The 19,155-nt window shown below is 39.5% G+C and overlaps 1 protein-coding gene across 2 annotated transcripts in view; it reads right to left on the reverse strand.

Annotated features, from left to right (window-relative positions):
• ABCA4 (ATP binding cassette subfamily A member 4) overlaps positions 1–19,155 on the reverse strand; it is an 86,684-nt gene that overhangs the window by 32,944 nt on the left and 34,585 nt on the right. For both annotated transcript variants that reach the window (XM_074876543.1, XM_074876542.1), the window contains 7 exons: positions 17,494–17,699; positions 15,949–16,125; positions 12,828–13,050; positions 10,296–10,517; positions 8,155–8,359; positions 5,486–5,581; positions 1,271–1,495 (listed from right to left, as the gene is read on the reverse strand). In XM_074876543.1, the coding sequence (XP_074732644.1) occupies positions 1,271–1,495; positions 5,486–5,581; positions 8,155–8,359; positions 10,296–10,517; positions 12,828–13,050; positions 15,949–16,125; positions 17,494–17,699 (1,354 nt within the window). The remainder of the gene's footprint in view (positions 1–1,270; positions 1,496–5,485; positions 5,582–8,154; positions 8,360–10,295; positions 10,518–12,827; positions 13,051–15,948; positions 16,126–17,493; positions 17,700–19,155) is intronic.

The raw sequence follows: 19,155 nt of genomic DNA on the forward strand, positions 1-19,155 counted from the left end.
GTGGCAGCACTTGTGGAGGATGTGGATGGGACTTCGGTGAAAGCTCTCCTTAAAATGTATCAAGAAATTAGGACAGCCTTATGGTGTGCCTGCCCTGCTCTGCTAACCTGTGCTAGTATTGGACTGCACTAGAATTAAGCCATTAGAACTACTCTCCATTTCCCATCCCACTCTTACATGAGGCACTAAGTCTTAGATGAAGCTATTTTGGAAACTGTGTCCTTGAACCATACCAGGTCTGCTCTTGGCTTCTCCACACGTCTCCCAGTTCCTATGGCTGGCTGAAAGGGAAGGCAGGTTTTTTTGTGCAGTGACAGGCAAAGCAAATCCTCTGTGGCCATGGAGCAACTGGAACCTGGGAGCTGAAGAGTACAGCACCACAAAGATAAGGCAGGACTAGAAGATTGGCTGAAATAACCTTTGCCCTCTGCCTGTCTTTTTTCTTTTGAAGTCCTGTCCTGTTTCCATTCATCCTGAATGCATTTTCAGTGCCTACGTGAGGAGCTCTGATGAGCCCACTTTTATCTCTATCTTTTCAAGAGAATCAGAGTGGGTTCAGAGCTGTCTGTAGCAGTTACTTTTGCTACAGAATCCACATGCATTCCTCTGAGCATCACATATAGAAAACTTCTCTGGCTCCCCACAAAAGAAGACATTAGGACTTGAAAACAAGGCAGGTCATTCAGGAATTCTTAGGTGGTGGCTAATGTCAGCATCAGAAAAGGCTGCAGACAGACACACAGAGCACTTCAGATAAATCTCTTTGAAACCAGCCTTTCCCCACAGATGCAAGACACACTAAAGATAGGAAAAAAAAAAAAAGGGGGGGGGGGGGGGGGAAAGGGGCTAGGAGGGAAGAACATTCCTCTCAGCATAAGTATTTTTATTGAAATCATGGTTCTGTTTAATTCTAAGAAGTCAATGTATGTGTTTCTGAGGTTTTCCTCAGCATGAACACTAACTTAAAGCATGAACACCAGGCCATAGAAATAGCCTGAATTTGCATGATAAAAAACAAGTTACAGAGCTCTTCTGGAAGGCAGCTCGATTATGTGTAGTGGCTAAAATATTCTAAGGGATCGTGAATGTAGAGGAATCAGTAAGAGGGTAGCTAGGAGAGTGCCTCTCCTGAGTTTAGCTCTGGCAGTCTCATGCTATCCTCTGTAGCCTACTGGGCTCTTGTAGTTTGACTCCATTCCTACATCTAGTTTGTTATCAAGTGCAATGTGTATAGGATCTCAGAAGTACTCAAGTTGCTCTTGCTCCTTACTGTTAATTTCATCTTTGTCCTGGACATCTGTCTTGGGCTTCCCCTGCTCGCTGGGTTCTTTTTCTCGTTTGTGTTTACATTGTTTGCTTTTACCATCCTTTTCCCCCTGGTCGGAACTCTTTTCTTCTGGCTTTTCAGGTTCTTCAGATTTTTTTGTTCCGCTTTCATTTTTTTCCCCTTCCATGGCCTTCTGATCCACACAGCCGTCTGACTCTGGACTTTTTTCTACATAAACCAAAAGTAACCAACATTTAATTAGCCAAAATTTAATTTCCACTTATCTCTAGAGGTGATTTGAGGAAAAGGAGGTAGTCTTAAGCCTTGAGCTCTCCAAGAGCATTAATCACCAGTGCTTTACTCAGGTTAGGAACACAGCACTCAAAGCCATCTAGCTTAAAATCTGCTTCACAGTGTGAGGAACAGATATTTAAGGAAGATGACTGAAAATTTTGCAATTATAGACTCAGAGTAGACAATCCTGACTAATATTAGGTATATGCTTTATATTTTGTACATGCAGTTCTAGACCAAATTCTTTACCACATGAAGAGAAAGGCCATATAAACATTTCCCAGACTTACAGGGAGCGAGATGAAGAAAAACAAAATGAAAAGATTAAATGAAAAGCAAACTGCTAAACTGCTACTTAGATTAAGAGATTAGCTCCAGGCTGGAATGAATGAGTTGGTGTTTTGTACAAGAATTTCTGGCTTTCCAATTTGGTCTTAGACCTTGGTGCCACAAAGAAAAGCAGTTACATAAAATCCCTAACGGGGACTGGCTTGGAGCAGGAAGAACAGTGATGTAAGAAGAGGGAGCCCCTGAAGGAACTCTTTACATAATTTACAAATTCAAGCTGGCAGCCTAAAGCACAACTAGCACAACTGTAATTAACTGGATGGCTTAGGACTTAATTTTGTTGTGGAATTTCAACATAACTTTCTGCTGTAAGAAATTTTAGCCCACAGAACTGTATAAGATTACCTGGTACACAAATAGCAACATAAACAAGTTCACCACATCACGTAAAATGGCAAAGTGGGGCATGCTGATATGGGGTGCACTGATAGAAGTAAATTTTAAAAGTACCAACATAATTTACCAGTTTAGCTTCATTTTCAGCTGTACATTTACATTATCTGACATTTTCTTATCCAGTTTTCTTCCCAACACGTTAACCAGTTACAATAAAGAAAATGCTTAGTATTACCATTGAAGGAAAGATATGAGTTGAGAAAAGTTCTACAGTTGTTCATGTAAGCTGAGGCACTGAAGAGTCTTAGTTCTTCAAATAGGTAAGAATCACATGCCTCCAACAAAGGAATTAATCAGAGATGACCTTTCCAACTGTCCCTGCTTGAGAAAACCCAAGGCAATGTTTTGTAGAAGAGAGGATGAATTAAGTATCAGCACACTCAGGCTAGCTGAGATAATCATGGAATAATTTAGATCAGAAGGGACCTCAAAGATCTCCAGTTCAATTCTCAAAAAATAGGGCCAATTCAGCTCACAGTGACCTACTCCAAAAATGGAGATTTCACAACCTGAGCAACTTGTTCTTGTGTTCTAACTACCTTCACAATAAATAATTTTTTTCTTGAATTAGAATTCATGTTTTCCAGCTTACATCCATTGCTTCTCATGCTTCCACTAGGCACATCTGAGAAATCTATCTCTACCTTCGCTTTCTCTCTTAAGGCTGAGCAGATCCAGCGCTCTCAGCATCTCCTCGTATGTTATATGCTTCAGCTCCTAATCAACTTGGTGGCTCTTTACTGGCTCTGTCTAGTAACTCTATGTCTTCCTTTCAATGAGGATCCCCAATCTAGACAAAACAGCACTCCAGATGCCATCTAACAAGAACAATCACTTCCCTTGAACTGATGGTGATACTCTTGCTAATAAAGTTCAGGATGCATGTGGTCTTCTTGGACACACAGGCACACTTGACAGCTCACATTCAACATATTGTCAACCAGACCTTTTCTACAAAGCTGCCTGCCAGCCAGGTGGTGGCCAGTCTCTATTGTCCTGTGGAGTTATTCCATCCCAGACACAGTATTATGCATTTACTTTTGTTGAACTCCATGAGGTTCCTATAAAGCCATTTCTTCAAACTGTTGAGGTTCCTCTGAAGAGCTGCCCTGCACTCCACTGTTCCTTCCAGCTTGGTATTTTCCACAAATTTGCTTATGGTGCCCTCTATCCTATCACTGAGGCCATTAATAAAGTCATTAAGTTCACTGTCAGTCCCTGTCAGATCCCTGCTACTAATAACTGGTCCCCAGTTATGCTTTGTACTGGTGATCACAGTCTTTTGAGCCCAACAGTTCAGTCCATTTTCTGATCACTTTGGTATCCACTCATGCACCTGTATCTCATCAGTTTGGCTATCAGAATACTACGCGAATCCATGCTAAAGTCCTTGCTAAAGTCAAGTTAAATGGCATCCACTGCTCTCCCTTTGTCCACTGATTCAGTCATCACAGAAGAAAATCAGACTGATTAGGTAAGATTTGCTCTTGGTAAATCCCTATTCATGATTTCCTATCACCTTTTCTTGGGAAGGGCTTCCAGAAGGATCTACCTCTTAATCTTACCAGGGACTGATAAGCATCAGCAGAACTAGGATGAGGGCTGTGGAAGGGACTGCAAGATTGTCCCATTTTTTCTCAACAGATCAGCTCAGCTATCTTATGTAACGTCACCTACAAAATAAACTAGGCTTCAGTTAAGCAAAATGTTTTATCTAAGTAGTCTAAAAAATGCTGTTAAAAACGCATAAAATAAAAAAAACTGGCAATAAAATAGTAGCCATAAACTTTTCTGTTGCTGACCTGAGCAACTGAATATTTTGGGCCTTCAAGCCTTCTCACAACCTTTAGTTTGGGTACTAAGAAATCATGAATCTGCCTTGTATTGGAAATACATTAAAGAACACACAGAATTTATGAGGCATTAAGATAACCATAAAATTGATTTAATTTCTACTAAATTTAGGCTTAAACTAAATGAATAGAAAATGTTAAAATCCTGTAAGCAACTGTGCTCCAAATTTGAGATATTCAAAGGAGCTCTGGTGCAGGATATGCCCAAATTCCACAGAAAGTCAATAAGATGTAGTGGCTGACATCTTACCTGGGTCTTCGGAAATTTCCCGTTCACCTACAAGCATGCTCCAAGTCCTCCTTTGGCTCTTTCCTCCTCCTTCCTATACAGTCAAATTCCAATCTGGTGGGCAGCATTTGCAAAGCCAAAGCAGGTAACACACTTCATAATATCTAGACAAGCCTCTACCATTCTGAATACCCTCACAGCAAATCTAAAGGGAAACCTGTTCATTCCCTCAGAACGTACCAGAAGGCAAAGCCTCTTCAAAAAACCCCAATGTTATCACCTCTTATTTTCTGATCAAAGCATGTGAGCAGTGGATGTATTATCAGCATGTTCACAGAAAGCATTAACTCCCTTCTGCTTTATATGTATCACCCTGAGATGAGACCGCCTTGTCAGCAGTCTGTCTGAGTTGATGAAAGGTAAAGATGGTAAAGAGAAGACTGAAGAAATTATTTCATCTGTCATTTTGATTGGTTTCACTGTTACCTTGCAAATTTAAGACAGATTTCAAAATACCACCTTCAGCAAGCCTCTATTCCAGACATAATTCTGCATTAATTCCTATTTAAATACAATCACCTACATATTCTTAACTACTCCAATATCAATGCACAGAAAAAAAATCCACAAAAGCTGGACTTTTTTACTCATTCAAGTTGGTCCAAGGGTGGCATAAATTTTCATCTCGCTTACAAAAGCAAAGTAAACAGAATTAAATTAGTGTCAAACTAGATAGAAAATAATCAGGTTTAGAAAGATGGGGGAGCATCAGTGGAAATAAGATCAACATTGTATTTCATTTTAACTTATTTCACAAATGAGAACTCCTTGAATGTCTCAAATGGTGTTGGTTAGAGAGTGGAGGTTTGATGTTGCTTGTTAATCCATGCTTTAAAGGCTCTCAGATGGAACAGTGACTCACCTCTAATAACTCTAATAATAGCAGGCCACTCCCAAGTTCAAAGGCACCTACTGAGATTCCCAGTGTATGGCTGTCTCTAATCTTTGCAGCAGCTCAGGTAATGGAAATGTTACATAGTCACCTCTAAGTGGATCAGTGGTTTTATTTCCAAACACTAAAGTTTTAAAAGAACTCACCATCAGCAGTTGTTTCCTCAGCTTTTGGGTTTCTAGAGCCAAGCCAGTAAGATTCCTGCACTGGGAAATACCAAGGCTGTGGTAGCCCATAGTCCCCTAAACCAAAAAACAGTAGGTAAAGTGCACTTCATAAACAGTATGCACAAATTCATCTAGGCAAATCTGAGCTATAATTATAAACATTTGCAGTCCTAGTGCTGCATATCAGAAGGTCAAACCAACCACTAAGTACCTGACAGAACAGATTTTGTTTGCAGATTTTTTTTCTTTTGGACATGAATAAAATACTCAGAAAATATGTGATCTGATTTGCCTTACCTTTCCTTAAGTAGAATGTAGTTTAATTACAGAATGAAGTTACTCCCTACATGGGGTCAATTTGAATCCTCATCAACCAGACAGCAGCTCCCAAGGAACACTCTTGACTGCTCAAGATGGGATCCCAGCCTCACTCAGGGATTTTCTTTTAAGGCCCACTTAACACTTAAGGGTTGACATGACTAAAAAGCTTATTGTATTTACACTTATTACCCTGGGCCTGAATTCACAACTAGCAATGAGAAAAGAGACTCTGGCTGTTATTTCAGCACACAGCCTTGCCGAAAAAGTGACAACAGAGTAATCCTTTTCTTAAGCAGAAATGGGCTTTTTTGGTCACCTGTTAATTCTGTTTTGAAAAGACAAAGTACAATAACATTATCAGTTCTTGTCAGGCCAGACCAGAGTTAATGCAAATCAACACTGCTTTCCTGGATCATATTGATTTACAGAATGCAGGGATTTGAGCTGCTATGTTTAAGACTGGCATCCTTGTGAACCCAGATATTACTGGCCTTGTGCTACTTATTCAAAATAAGCAAAGGGGATTTGTGATGCTCACTGAAAGACGGTCAGTTTTTCTATATTAAAACCACTGTTTATGAAAGTGTCTTCTTATTTCTGACTTACCAAAAATACCCTGTATTTCAGGCAACCACTTGTACTCCCATTAATACACACAAAAGCTCTGTCTGCATCCATAAACAGTTGCCTTGCACTTGTTATGGACTGGATTATGCCCCTTTGAAGCTGGTGGCTAAAACAACTGCTTCTCATTCAGGATGAATGCAAAACCCAAGTCAACTCCATTATGGAGCAGAATGCTCAAATAACCAAAGGACCAGGGTGCCAATGGGTGGTTGGCTGCAGAGAAAACTTGAGCAGGAGCTGAACCATATGGTTTGAAGGATTATCCAGGGAACTCATATAGTAAGCTCAAAGACTACAGCATTGATTTGGTAGGTCTGCATTTGTGTGACAAACAAATGCTATGAGAAATTTCACAGAAACACAGGAGCAGAAAGCCAAGTAGACACTCAGTGGAAATATTGGGAGGAACTGTAGCTAATTAATAGAAGCCCTGAGAGGCGTTACTTTTGTGTAAAGTGCTGGTTGAAAAAAAACAACTTGGATTTATGAGCAAAGAAACTCGTGTTTAATTCCTGCTGTGTTCATGGAAATAATACATTGTTCATTCTTTTTTATATAAACAGAGTTGCAACACGGGCTTCTTCAAAGAGGAACTTTTAGGAAAGTTACTGCAAATCATCTTTGAAAATAAGTATGTTAAAATAGCATTAAACTTATTTGTGAGGACATATTTCTTAAAAACTGAAAAGGCATTAATTTGGTGTAGCATAGCTCACTGGTAGGGACACAAAGCAGACTTAAGGTCATATTTTAATTTTGAAGCAAAATATCCTCAGACACAGCTAAAACTATCTAACAAATCCTTGTTTTTTCTTGATTTGGATTAACTACAAGTGATGTGTGCAGACAAGCACCATCTTACCTTATCCATCATTCATTTTCCTTCATAGCTAGAAAATCTGAAAGATCTCAAATTCTGAGTAACAACTCAAGAAAAGAAAAAAAAAAAGAAAAAAAAAAGAAAAAAGATAGCCATCTGCCAAGAAATTCTAGAACTGCAGTTCACATGTGGGAGGAATAAATTAATGAAAAGAAAGCTCACTTGCTTGTACAGCATAAGAGTAACAATATTCAATAAGAAGCAAGGTAACCATTTAAGCTACAAGGACAAACCATTTTCTCACAAAGTTCCCAAACTTTGCAACTGGTAACAAAGAAAATCCTTTTGTGAATTCGCACTAGAACCAGGATTCCCATTTAGTTATAAAATAAATCCACACAGGGACTTTCACACCTACCTCGGACATAGTCTCAAGAAATAGTACCATCCTTTAAGAAACAGTTGGCCTAATGTAGCCATAGTATATATGTGAACTAGAACTGTTATTTCTATATTTTCAAGTTTTAAAAATTCTCGCTAGAAATGGTTGAAACTTCTCAAAAGAAAAATATGTACACAAATTGTCTTTTAACAGATGACATTTTTGTAGATTTATTTTGTATTTAAATTTTAAAACAGGAGCAGAAACTGCATCCTCCTTACTCTTTCTTCCTTTTCCATTCTTTTCAGGACTAAAATATGAGAAAGGAAAAAGAGAGAAAGTGGAAGCCCTTAATAAACCAATGGTGCTACACTGGATAAAACTCATGGTCTACCATGTCCAATACCCTTTTCTGACAGAGAAATACTCAGAGACTGATTAGACTAACACAGTTTACAACAACTACCACTACTTTTTATGAATAAGAAACTGACATACCTGGAAAAACATTATCAAGATACCACGAAAGTATTCCATATAGAAAAGCATCAAAAAGCATCATTTTAATGGAAAAAAGAAAACTATATTCATCTCCTTCCAAGGGACTGGTACTGATGTTACCCCACTGTAGGCCAAGACCTTGCTCTTCATAGCGTGACAAGTATTCTGTACCGAAACCAAAAGCTACTTGAGAAAGCAAACTCTGGAATAAAGGAAAAATGACATTCAACTCAGACAGAAGGACATTTTGTAAAGCAAGCGTAAAAAAAGTGACCTTTAGGGACTTCACTTCAAAACTTGATAATGCCTGACAAATGATCAGGGAAAAGTAGTTTCACTTTTGTATTGGACTGGGATGTTTAATCCTCTGAATGGCTGCAATTCTAAGCAGTATTTAGCCATAACAGACTGAATTGAACCTTGGCTGTACTTTCTTTTGCTACTAGGCAACCTTCACAGCTTGTTTTTTTCCATAAATGTCTCTGTTCAGAAAATACTACAGATGCATCTAGAAGTTTGCAGTGTACACCTTTGCCTATCTTGGAGAAACAAAATATTTCCTGAGTGTATGGGGCAGGGCCACTATGAGTGACATGACAGAAAGTACACCAGATGCTCAGGATAAGGAAAACCACAACCATACCCTCCCCCAGTGTGTCTGCTACTTGGTTCTCACACAACAAACTAATAAACCAGTATAGTATCCTAACACTCTCTTCAACATTGCACTTCAAAAACAGAGCAGGGAGTGATACAGTGCTGTTTCATGGGATACGTAGTTCAGCCAGGAATGCCAGACCTTAGGAAAATGAAGGGATAAGAGGGATCCCAACAACTCTCAGTGAGGCATTATCATAGTGTGCTAAGTAAAAAATGTTTTATTTCCAGCAATACATTCATTGTTCAATTACTTTACTTGTCCTTAAAAACTTTTATTTTTTCTTCAGGTTCCCTACACATGCACACCCTGCCCCTTACCATCCCCTTCAGAAACTAACCTTTGAACAACAAATATAAGACCAAATGTATCAGGAACAGAGAAAAATATTCATTGCTTCCAGCCAGCAAATACCCTTTTTTACATGGATGCCTCCTCCTTCACTTTAGGGTGAAAAGAGAGTTGTCTTTATGCTCAGACTGTGTGCTAGTCTCAAGGTTTCTTCTCAAATCAGAGTCTGTCAGAGGCCAGCCCTACTCATTTCCTGACTTAATGACAGTATCAAATTTTGCACTTTATTGCCTTAACTGGTAGAACTAAAAATGGTATATATTACATTTGTATAGTACATCAGAAAGCTGATTCATAGCCATATTTACACCTAGTTACAGCTTTTAAAATGTTTTTTTTTCTTTTTCCTTTTTCGTTAGATTTCCTAGTACAAGAGGAGAAGACAGTACTTCTCTTTTACCTAGGTTGTTAAAATGCTTAGCAAAGATGATGAGACTGTGTTCAAACACCTGCTCCCCTTCCTGATTCATTGGGCAACAGAAAATCAGTCTGAATAATTCTGTAAGTTCACAGTTCCATTTAAATAACCAGCAAGAAGTTTCCAGCTCCACTGAATTGTTAAGTATCTTACCTATAATGGAAGAGAATCAACAAGGAAGCACTGCATAGAGAGTATCTGCAAATTCTTAGATGGAAGGTATTTCTCAGAGCTTTGGCACTTGGGTTCAAATCCCAACTCTATATTCAGGTAAAGAAGGAGTGTGAACCTGAGATCTTCTCATCCTAAGATATTACCCTGTTAACTAGGTTATAGCACCAGAAAGATAACTGTCCCCATTTTGTGAATTGCCTTTGTATTTATTAAACATACCAAAAGTTAAATTTGCTTTGACTTATAAAGAACTTTTCAAAACTTTCTGAACATTATGCTGATTTCCTAGCATTCAAAAAGTAAAATAAATTGTATTGAATTTTCTAAAAGCCATGAAAATCTCTCTTGGTCACTAGGCCTGCTAAAGGCTTATTCACTTGCAATCCCTAATTATTTGAGAGAGATTCAGAGGTCGTCTTCTCTGAATCAAAAAAGCAGAGAGGCAGAGGTGTGCAATGCTTTGTTACTCATATGCACAGTGAGAAGGGTGGCTAAAATTTGAACCCAAAGATACCATATGATCAGTGAAAGGCTTACTGCTAGGATCTTCAGATTAACAGTCACGTGGTCTTGCCAGACAAAGCAGACAATGTGGGGCAGGTACAAGGTGAAGTAGATGACTCCACTGCAGGCAGCTGCCAGATTTGCTTTGGAGAAGAAAGTGCTGAACAAGAAACACTGCATTATGGTGGCTGTGGTGAATGTCAGTAGGAATAGAAAGAAGATAAGTGGACTGCTATAATGTAGTACTTGTCCGCACTGTAAGCAAAAGAAAAACAGAAAAATTTAGAAGTATTGCCACTTTCTGAACTAGCAGAAAAGGTCAGAATTGCCATTGATATGTAACGTGTAATGAGTAATAAGCCAGTATTTCTTACCTAATATGACTACTAATTCTCCCAGGCAGAAATGTTTCAACACCTGAGGTCATTACAATAACAAATCCTTCATCTAACTTTATCCTTGCTCTTGGATTGTGACTTCAGGTGAGTACAATAGGCTGTGGAAGTCATATTCATATTTGATGACTGAAATAAGATCATAACTGATTGAAAACAGGCATTCTGTCCCTGTGTTAATAAGCAAATTATTCCAAGCAAGATGTGCCTGCTTAGAAATTCATACATTAAATAAAACTATTTGAACTATCATAATAAATTTTCATTGATCTCATCTTCTCCTCAGTCCACTTGCTTGATGTGCAGGAAAAACAATGTAAGGAAACCTGGCAAAATGCATCTTAAAAAAAAAAAAATAACAGGAAGACTATAAAGCTTCTGCACCTAAATGATATTCAAACTCCAGAAGGGTATCACAGCTGAGGAATCCAACTGCAGTTTCTCAGAGACCCAGACCCACCCACTGGATGAACTTCTATTGACCTTTCTTCCTTAGAGCTTTTGTGTATTAAAAGCTCAAGAAGAGCATGGACTGCTGCTGATTATCCATTTATTCCTAAAAAACAATGTTGAGACCTATTTATTAAGTTCAACTTTGTTTTCATAGAATCATAGAATGGTTTGGGTTGGAAGGCACCTTAAAGCCCATCTAGTTCCAGTCTCTCTGCCATGGGCAGGGACACCTTCCACTAGACCAGGTTGCTCAAAGCCCCGTCCAACCTGGCCTTGAACACTGCCGGGGGGGGGCAGCCACAGCTTCTCTGGGCAACCTGTGCCAGTGTCTCACCACCCTCACAGTAAAGAATTTCCTCCTTATATCTAATCTAAATCTACTCTCTCTCAGTTTAAAACTGTTACCCCCTGTCCTATCCCTCCACTCCCTGATAAAGAGCCCCTCCCCATCTTTCTTGTAGAGCCCCTTTAGGTACTGGAAGGCCACTATAAGGCCTCCCCAGAACCTTCTCTTCTCCAGGCTGAACAACCCCAACTCTCTCAGCCTGTCCTCATAAGGGAGGTGCTCCAGTCCCCTGATCATCTTCGTGGCCTCCTCTGGACCTGCTTGAGCAGCTCCATGTCCTTCTTATGTTGGGGGCCCTAGAGCTGGACACAGGACTCCAAGTAAGGTTTTGAGCCTTATATAAGGCCCAAATAGGTCTATAAGGGTATAAATAGGTCTCAACATTGTTGCAACATCCCACTGGGCCTCTGAGACCGATTTCTTTATCAACAGTGATACAATCTCTCATAAGAATGTATTTACAAAGGTGCCTCACACTGGCATAGGGAAATCCAGGAAAGGAAGTGAATTATAGGTATAAGCACATTCCTCTCTGGTATTAACTACCTCCTGATTTTTAATTAAACCAGTGTAGCAAATAAAGTAAGCTTTCTCTATCCACCCAAGCTGTAATGGAACTGCAAAGAACCAGAACAACTCATCAGGGAAGGCTGATAAGACTGAGTGGATTGAACCATAACTACGCATTTATACCAATACCAGTTTCCCACATCAGAAAAGATGCAAGTGTCTTCCTTATCAAAATGCTACAGATTTATATAACTAAATACAGCAGCTAGGAGGAGCTTGGTTCTCTGGTAACAGAGATAAGAAGTAGTCCTTAGAGACAACACCCAAACCGTCCTGAAAAATTACAAAAAATTACAGCAATTCTGATTCACAGAAGCGAAAGGGTGTTTTTTTCCTTTTTTTAATGCTGTCCTGAAAGTTCTGTCCATGCAGTTTCTTTTTCCATTGACATAGTGATATAATTTCTAAGTAGGCAAGCACTGAATTTCATAAATTAATCACATATGGTGAATTACAAGATTAAAATTCTTCATATTATGATCCCTTCTATTTAAAGCAACAATTATTATTTATTGGGAGATGTGCCTCTGTCTACAGGAGATACAATATACAGAGTAATTAGCTTGATGTATATGTGGGGGCTCTCACTACAAATCTTACTAGTGGATTTATCTTTCTGCCTCTGCCAAGTGCTGATGCTGTCATGAGATCTGCTTAAAAGCATGTGCCTGCTGCATGCTGTGATCAGAACAGGCCACCAGCCATCTACATCTCCCTGTGAATGGCCACTATTCTTTCTCAACAGCAAACTGGTATGAGCAGTGCAAAGACAACAGTGAGCTTGAGAGTGGCAATCCTCACCATAATCAGTGCTGTGAGGAGGAACGTGCTCACAGCCGTCATGACAAAGCTGTCTAGGAACCAAGTGCACCAAATCACGCCATTTGTTACACCCCTGTTCTTCATAGCCTCTTTCAGACGCATTTCCTTCTCCAGCACTATACTCTTCACAGTCATGGAAACTGAATATATCCAAGCCAGAACCATGAAGATGGGAAAGGCGCGGTTTAAGGTGATCATGAAGCTACCAAAGCAAGAAGGGAGAAATTGATTAAATTCAGGTAAAACAGAAAAATATTGATATGAAAAGGAAAAGGGGTGGGGAAGAATGCATTTATTAGACGTGGGACTGGAAATTCTCAGTCTAATCATCAGTAACGTGTTGCTAGTGAACTTCACAAGCAACCTAAATATTAATGAACTAACGATTGCTGCACTCCCATGAGACAGATAAATGTTATTTCTATTTTACAAATAGGTTCTAAGGGTTACTGAAGGCTACAAAACTTGTGGTGACTCATGAAAATACATCTCTCTTTACAGTGCATTGCCATAATGTTTTTACTATGATGTACAACGAAAATTTTAAGATGTATGCTGATGTTAACAGTTTGGGAGTGTCACTGTCTTTTTATGCTCCTAAGATTCACTGGCAAAAGAATTAAACAAATAAAGCATTAAAAGCTCCAGATGCTGCCAGTAAGGCTGCTGGAATTCATACAAACCATGACTCAGGGAATGTGTTGGGACTGTCCCACATAGTACCACTTCCAAAATGACTGTGGCTGCTGTGGGTGGCCCTTCATGTACTGTGATGAAGGAGCTGCTCCCTTTCTCCATCCCTCCCCCCAGACTCTATGGCTGCTCAGCCCTGGCAGATGCTCCTTGGTGAAGCACCGCCCCAAGAGTGCTGTCAGGGTAAGAAAGATTTTGGGGTGAAAGAGCTGAAAACATTTTCTATGAATTTGGGATTGCAATTTTTCAATTAAATTACCCTGAAAACCAAATGGACTTGATTCTTTAAAGACCAAAAGTTTAGAGCTGCTAAAACCAAAAAGGAGCAAAAAACCTCTTCTGAAATTTGAGCCCTACATTTTGCCATATGCTATCATAGCTACTCCATTGTCAAAACAAATGGAAAATCTTCACTTTTTCACCAAAAATTCCTGAAAAGCAATGTGACCCGCTGAAACAAAGCCATGCTTTTGTGGAATGGTCCTGGGGTACGCTGGGTTTTGCCTGTTGGTAGACACATGTAACCCAGCACTCGGCCATGCACAGCACAACATCCATGCTTAGCATGAGGATGTGCTTGTTTCACTTAAGCAGGCTCTCTGCAGAGGCCATCACTGGGTTTGGATATCTGCCCTGAACTGTGTGTGGCTGCTGCAGGCTTCAGACGACTTTAGCACAGATGGGGTTTCTGCCTCTGCAGTATTCTCACTAAGGAGGAAACAAACAGCAGGCTTGCCAGGGCAACATTTTGTCAGACTAACAGGTAATGACTGATGGGAATGACAGGTCAAATTATGTATGTCTGCAATCTGCTGTTATCTGAAGTACTAGCATTTGCCTGCACAGAGCACACTGACAGAACTATGAAATGATTTCTATATTCCTTCTTTTTTTTTTTTTTTCCCCCTTTTTTGAGTGAAATGTATACCAAGACAGTTGCAGTAGCCCAGACTGCAGCACTGGAACAGGCACATTGTGAACAGGCAAGAGGCACCACTTCATAAAGTCTGGAACATATGTGCTGGTTCAGGCATTATCAATGGGGGTCACAGCATCCACAGCTCCTCTGCCTCCATGGAGCCATGAAATCTCCACACCCAGGAGCAGTCTCTTTCTTTTTTCATTACAGAGCAACAAACGACCTGTTTCTCCTTTAGCTTCTTTATTCTGCTCTTCACCAGGAAAACAAACTCCTGTTGCCTGCAATAATGAATTGCAGCCACAGTTCTGGAATCTTTTGCTAGATTCATATAAGATTTAAGACAAAAACCAGTCAATCTGCATAAAAAACAGGTTAAAGAACACCAGGTTATTATTGAAAACTGTAGCATCCACAAGGGAAGGAAAAAGGCTCATGGTAGAAACCAATGCCATATATCCAGTTTGATTGAAGATACTAGTCATGTAGTTCTAAATGGAATCCTGTTTAGGGATGTGGTTAGGATTTTGGAAAGAAAGAGTTTTAAGAGCCTATATTGTCTTGGGATTCTGCAAGGCCTGTAGGTGTCTTCAACGACCAAAACTTACAGTTTTGGGTATTGGTATATCTAGATATGATATGATTACATCTAGGGTTAGGGTTTGGTAATACACTTGAAGAGACCAGGTTGTTTGATTCTTCAAGACTTGCAGAGAGAGCAAGAGAGGTATCAATTCCATTGGGACAAGCATTTTCTGTTCAATTTTTCTTTAGGAAATGATTCTTTGGATATCAAGAAAGCTGGGTTTTAGAGATGTAATTAGGGAAAAGAAGCTTACTACACTTCAGTGGATTCTACACAGTTAACTGAAGGATGCAGTGTTTGTTCTGACATGGGTCAGTGCTTTGTGTTCAGTTTTGCTACAGGCACTGGTCATATGCTACAGCATGAGGCTTAGTTTTAGTTAGATAAAACCTTTTTAAAGGATCACATTTTTGCTGGTTCCTGTGTAACCACGGAGGTAACTCCAGGGCTGACATTGTTAGGGATCAAAGCATTATAGTCAGGGTGCCCTGCTGACAAAAGATTCTCAGCTGTAATCAATGTGATGGTTTAGGTTAGGTTATTATTATTGCCTGGAAAAGTAGGGCCAAAAAGCCCCAAATTATTTTTTGGATTTGGTGTGATATGCAAAACTGGAAGAAGACTGCTGCTTTTAAGGGGTCAGAGTTTTGTGTTCATTTTAGGTCTGGACACTGGTTGCCTGGATGCAACAAAGGCCAGGGTTGGGATTAGGGATAGAATCTTGGCAAAGGTGGCATCTGGAGTCTGGGTTATGACTGGATAAGAACAAATTCAATGTTATGTCTCAGTTATTGCTCTTGCATATATACCTTAGGACTAGGGTCAGAACTAGTGCTTGGGAATCTTAAAGCACCCAGCAATCCAAGTATTCATCAGAATTAAGATAAACTGCTTTTACTCACACATCATCCACAAAACATGGATATGGCATTTGCTGCAGATAAATTCCTAATGGCACTTCAGTGTTGGTCTGGGTCTTTATAATCCCATGCTCAATCATGTCTTGGAGATACGCAAAGCCTCCCCAGATATAACGTAAATCATCCACAGGATCAGCTCTTGGACCAGGAACCCAGTACCTCAAAAGAAAGTTCACATGGAAATCATTTGGGTAAACAGGGGAGAAAATAAATAAATAATCAATCTTAGGTACTGAAACTGTAGGGGCACTGCCTGAATTTTGGTCTGTCATACCATATTGTTTGAGAAAGTATATGACCTGGAAGGTTGTTTCCTTTAATTTTCTCTACGCTGACACAGAATAGCAATTTTGGCCAAAAATGTTGTCCTGGCTTCAACTGGGATAACGTTAATTTTTGTTTTAACTTCCTAGTAGCTAGAATAGTGCTGTGTTTTGGATTCAGTATGGGATTTGGTATGAGAAGAATGCTGATAATGCACTGATGTTTTCAGTTGTTGCTAAGAAATCAAGGACTTTTCAACTTCCCATGTCCTGCTAGTGTGCAGGTAGTACACAAGAAGCTGGGAGGGAGCAGAGCCAAAGCAACAGAGACAAATTGGCCAATGGCATATTCCATATCTTCTAACATCATGCTCATTATATAGATGAGGGTTGATCAGGAAGCTCACTCTTGCTTTTGGAATTGCAGTTTCAGGATTCTCACTTCTCCAGGATCGCTAGCTGGAAATGGGCTGGGCATCAACTGGCAGGTGTTGAGCAATCACATTGTACATTACTCATTTGTATTTTCTATTATTACTACTATTATTATCATTATTATTTTATTTTATTTCAATTATTAAATTGTTTTTATCTCAATCTATAAGTCTCCTTACCTTTACCCCTCCAATTTCCTCCCCCATTTCCCAGGGTGGGGGAGGGTGAGCAAGTGGCTGCATGGTGTTTGGCTGCCAGACAGGTTAAACCCACGACAAATGTACATAAAATAATTATGTAGTGAGTAACTCTTCTATAATAGAAATAACTGTATTTGGAATACAGTATCCTTGGAGATTAAACTGGAACAGCTAGACTGCAACTACCAGACACCATCATATTCCTCTATGTAGACAATTCTGGGAAATTATTTCTGCTATCCCTTTGAGTGAGTCCATCTGAGGGGGACTTGAGGAGGAACAGCAGAGTTCTGCCGTCCAGGTGGAGGACGGCTGCGTCTTCCTTGTCTGCCTCTCCCAGCAATGGAGCCAAATAAAAACTTAAGCAGGTAACTGAATAGATTCTGAGCAGAGTCATTCCCTTTGCTATGTATCCATGCACCTAGCCACTGCCTGGCCTAACTGTTACGAGAGTGATACCACTTGTGTCAGTACCTGGTAACTGCAGACGGATTCTGCACTGCATTACATACTGACTGTTGGTGAATACAGTTGGATTTCATGAATGTATCCAATGCAGGTTCTAAAGTCCTTATGTCTCTCATACTCATCTTATGGCAGGCAAGAACTGAGAAGGAACCATCACTTACCTGTCTTTGATTTTGTTTGTTTTCTCCACTGCATCTATGTCCATCCGGATCTTGTATTTCACATGTCGTGGAAGACTGCTGGTTGTAGGCCCTATGTCTGGAAAAATCACACCTGCCCAGAATTTGTTTTCCTCCAGCAGATGAAGGGCTTGATGAGTCAGTTGAGTTTCATCAAGATAACCTTCAAACTTATTCAAGGTCAAGCACTACAAATAATCATAAAGAGAAAAATCACATGGGAATAAACTAGTAAGAAGTATACATTAAAGCAAACATCGGTGATTGAAAACAGAAAATGGAGGTAGGTTCACCTGAAGTAGTTGCTATTTTCAGCTTTAAAAGCTTATGCTGAAACTATTAAATGTTGATTCTCTCACCCTTCCTGAAAACTTCCCCATTCTTAGTCTAATTCTTATGACAAATTCAAAACACACAACATTATCAATACAAGCTCAGAAACATCATTCTCCCTAAAAAGAACTGTAAACCTTAGCTTTAGCATTGCTGTCAATGTGAGTGGATGGGATAATTCTGAAAGCAGCTTATTCCTGATATTGAAGGGTCGCCTCCTCCAAGCTCAAGAAATGTCCATCTTGATAAGTAAGAAATTGAGCAAGGCTGGCCACTAAAGCAGGAGCTGCTGTTGCAATTTAAGCATGGCAGCAAATTTAGATGTACCTGTACAAAACATATAGCCAGTACTAGGTTCAGCCAAAGCCTATGGTGCCATGTTTCCTAATTAGATAGAATGAAATAATTTTTAAAAACATATTTAAGCCACTGTAATCATCCAACCATGGAAATGTGAACTCTGTCACTTGGACTATACTTGGAAGGTTCCTTCAAAAAGACAAATATCTGAATTGGAAAGGCTAAAGCTGCAGCACAGATGAGGTCCCAACATCTGGAACTGTCTCCACAGTCTGCATCTGGGAGATAAAATTAACTCAGCTATAAAGTAAATCTGGCTACAATAGCTTTTTAGCAGCCCAGTTGAATCAAAACACTATCCTTTTTCAAGTTTTGAGACTTTTTTTTTCAGCCTAGGAAGTGCCTGAGTGAACACCAGGGAACTAAAGTATGATTTATCCATAAGAAAAGGACATTAGCCACGGACTTCAGCTGAAAAGCACTTTGTCAAGTGAAGTGCTGGGCAAGTCGGAGCATAAATTTGAATCTCAAAGTCTCTTAGGTATTTAGGCATTTATTCCTATTTAATACCAGTCAACTAGTCAATTGATCTTACCGATAATATTGTGTTCCTACTGAATTCTGACATGTGATTAACCTGCTGGCTTAAGTTAACATGCTACCTCAATAATAAAATGCAGTTTACCCTTCACAGCAAACTGTGTTCCTTCTTAGTCTCTGTCATTATTGTGAAATGTTATCACTCCATATACAAGACACCAAATCATCAAAATCTAATCCCTTTATATCCCCCCATTTAACTCCTACTTAACAGGCATTGTAAGACAAAAAGATTGTGAACACTACAAACTCTATCATTAGTTATCTATAAAATTACAGACTGATGTTTGTAGATTTAGTTTCTACCCTTCAGAATAGGCAAGACATTACCAGAGAGTAGAAGTATTTAACTCCCTGATGGACTGGGAAGATACTTACTGAACCACATTACTTCATAAAATTCCAGGAGGC

The sequence above is a fragment of the Strix uralensis genome, chromosome 8 (genome assembly GCF_047716275.1).
Source record: "Strix uralensis isolate ZFMK-TIS-50842 chromosome 8, bStrUra1, whole genome shotgun sequence".
In the NCBI taxonomy this organism is placed as follows: Eukaryota; Metazoa; Chordata; class Aves; order Strigiformes; family Strigidae; genus Strix; species Strix uralensis.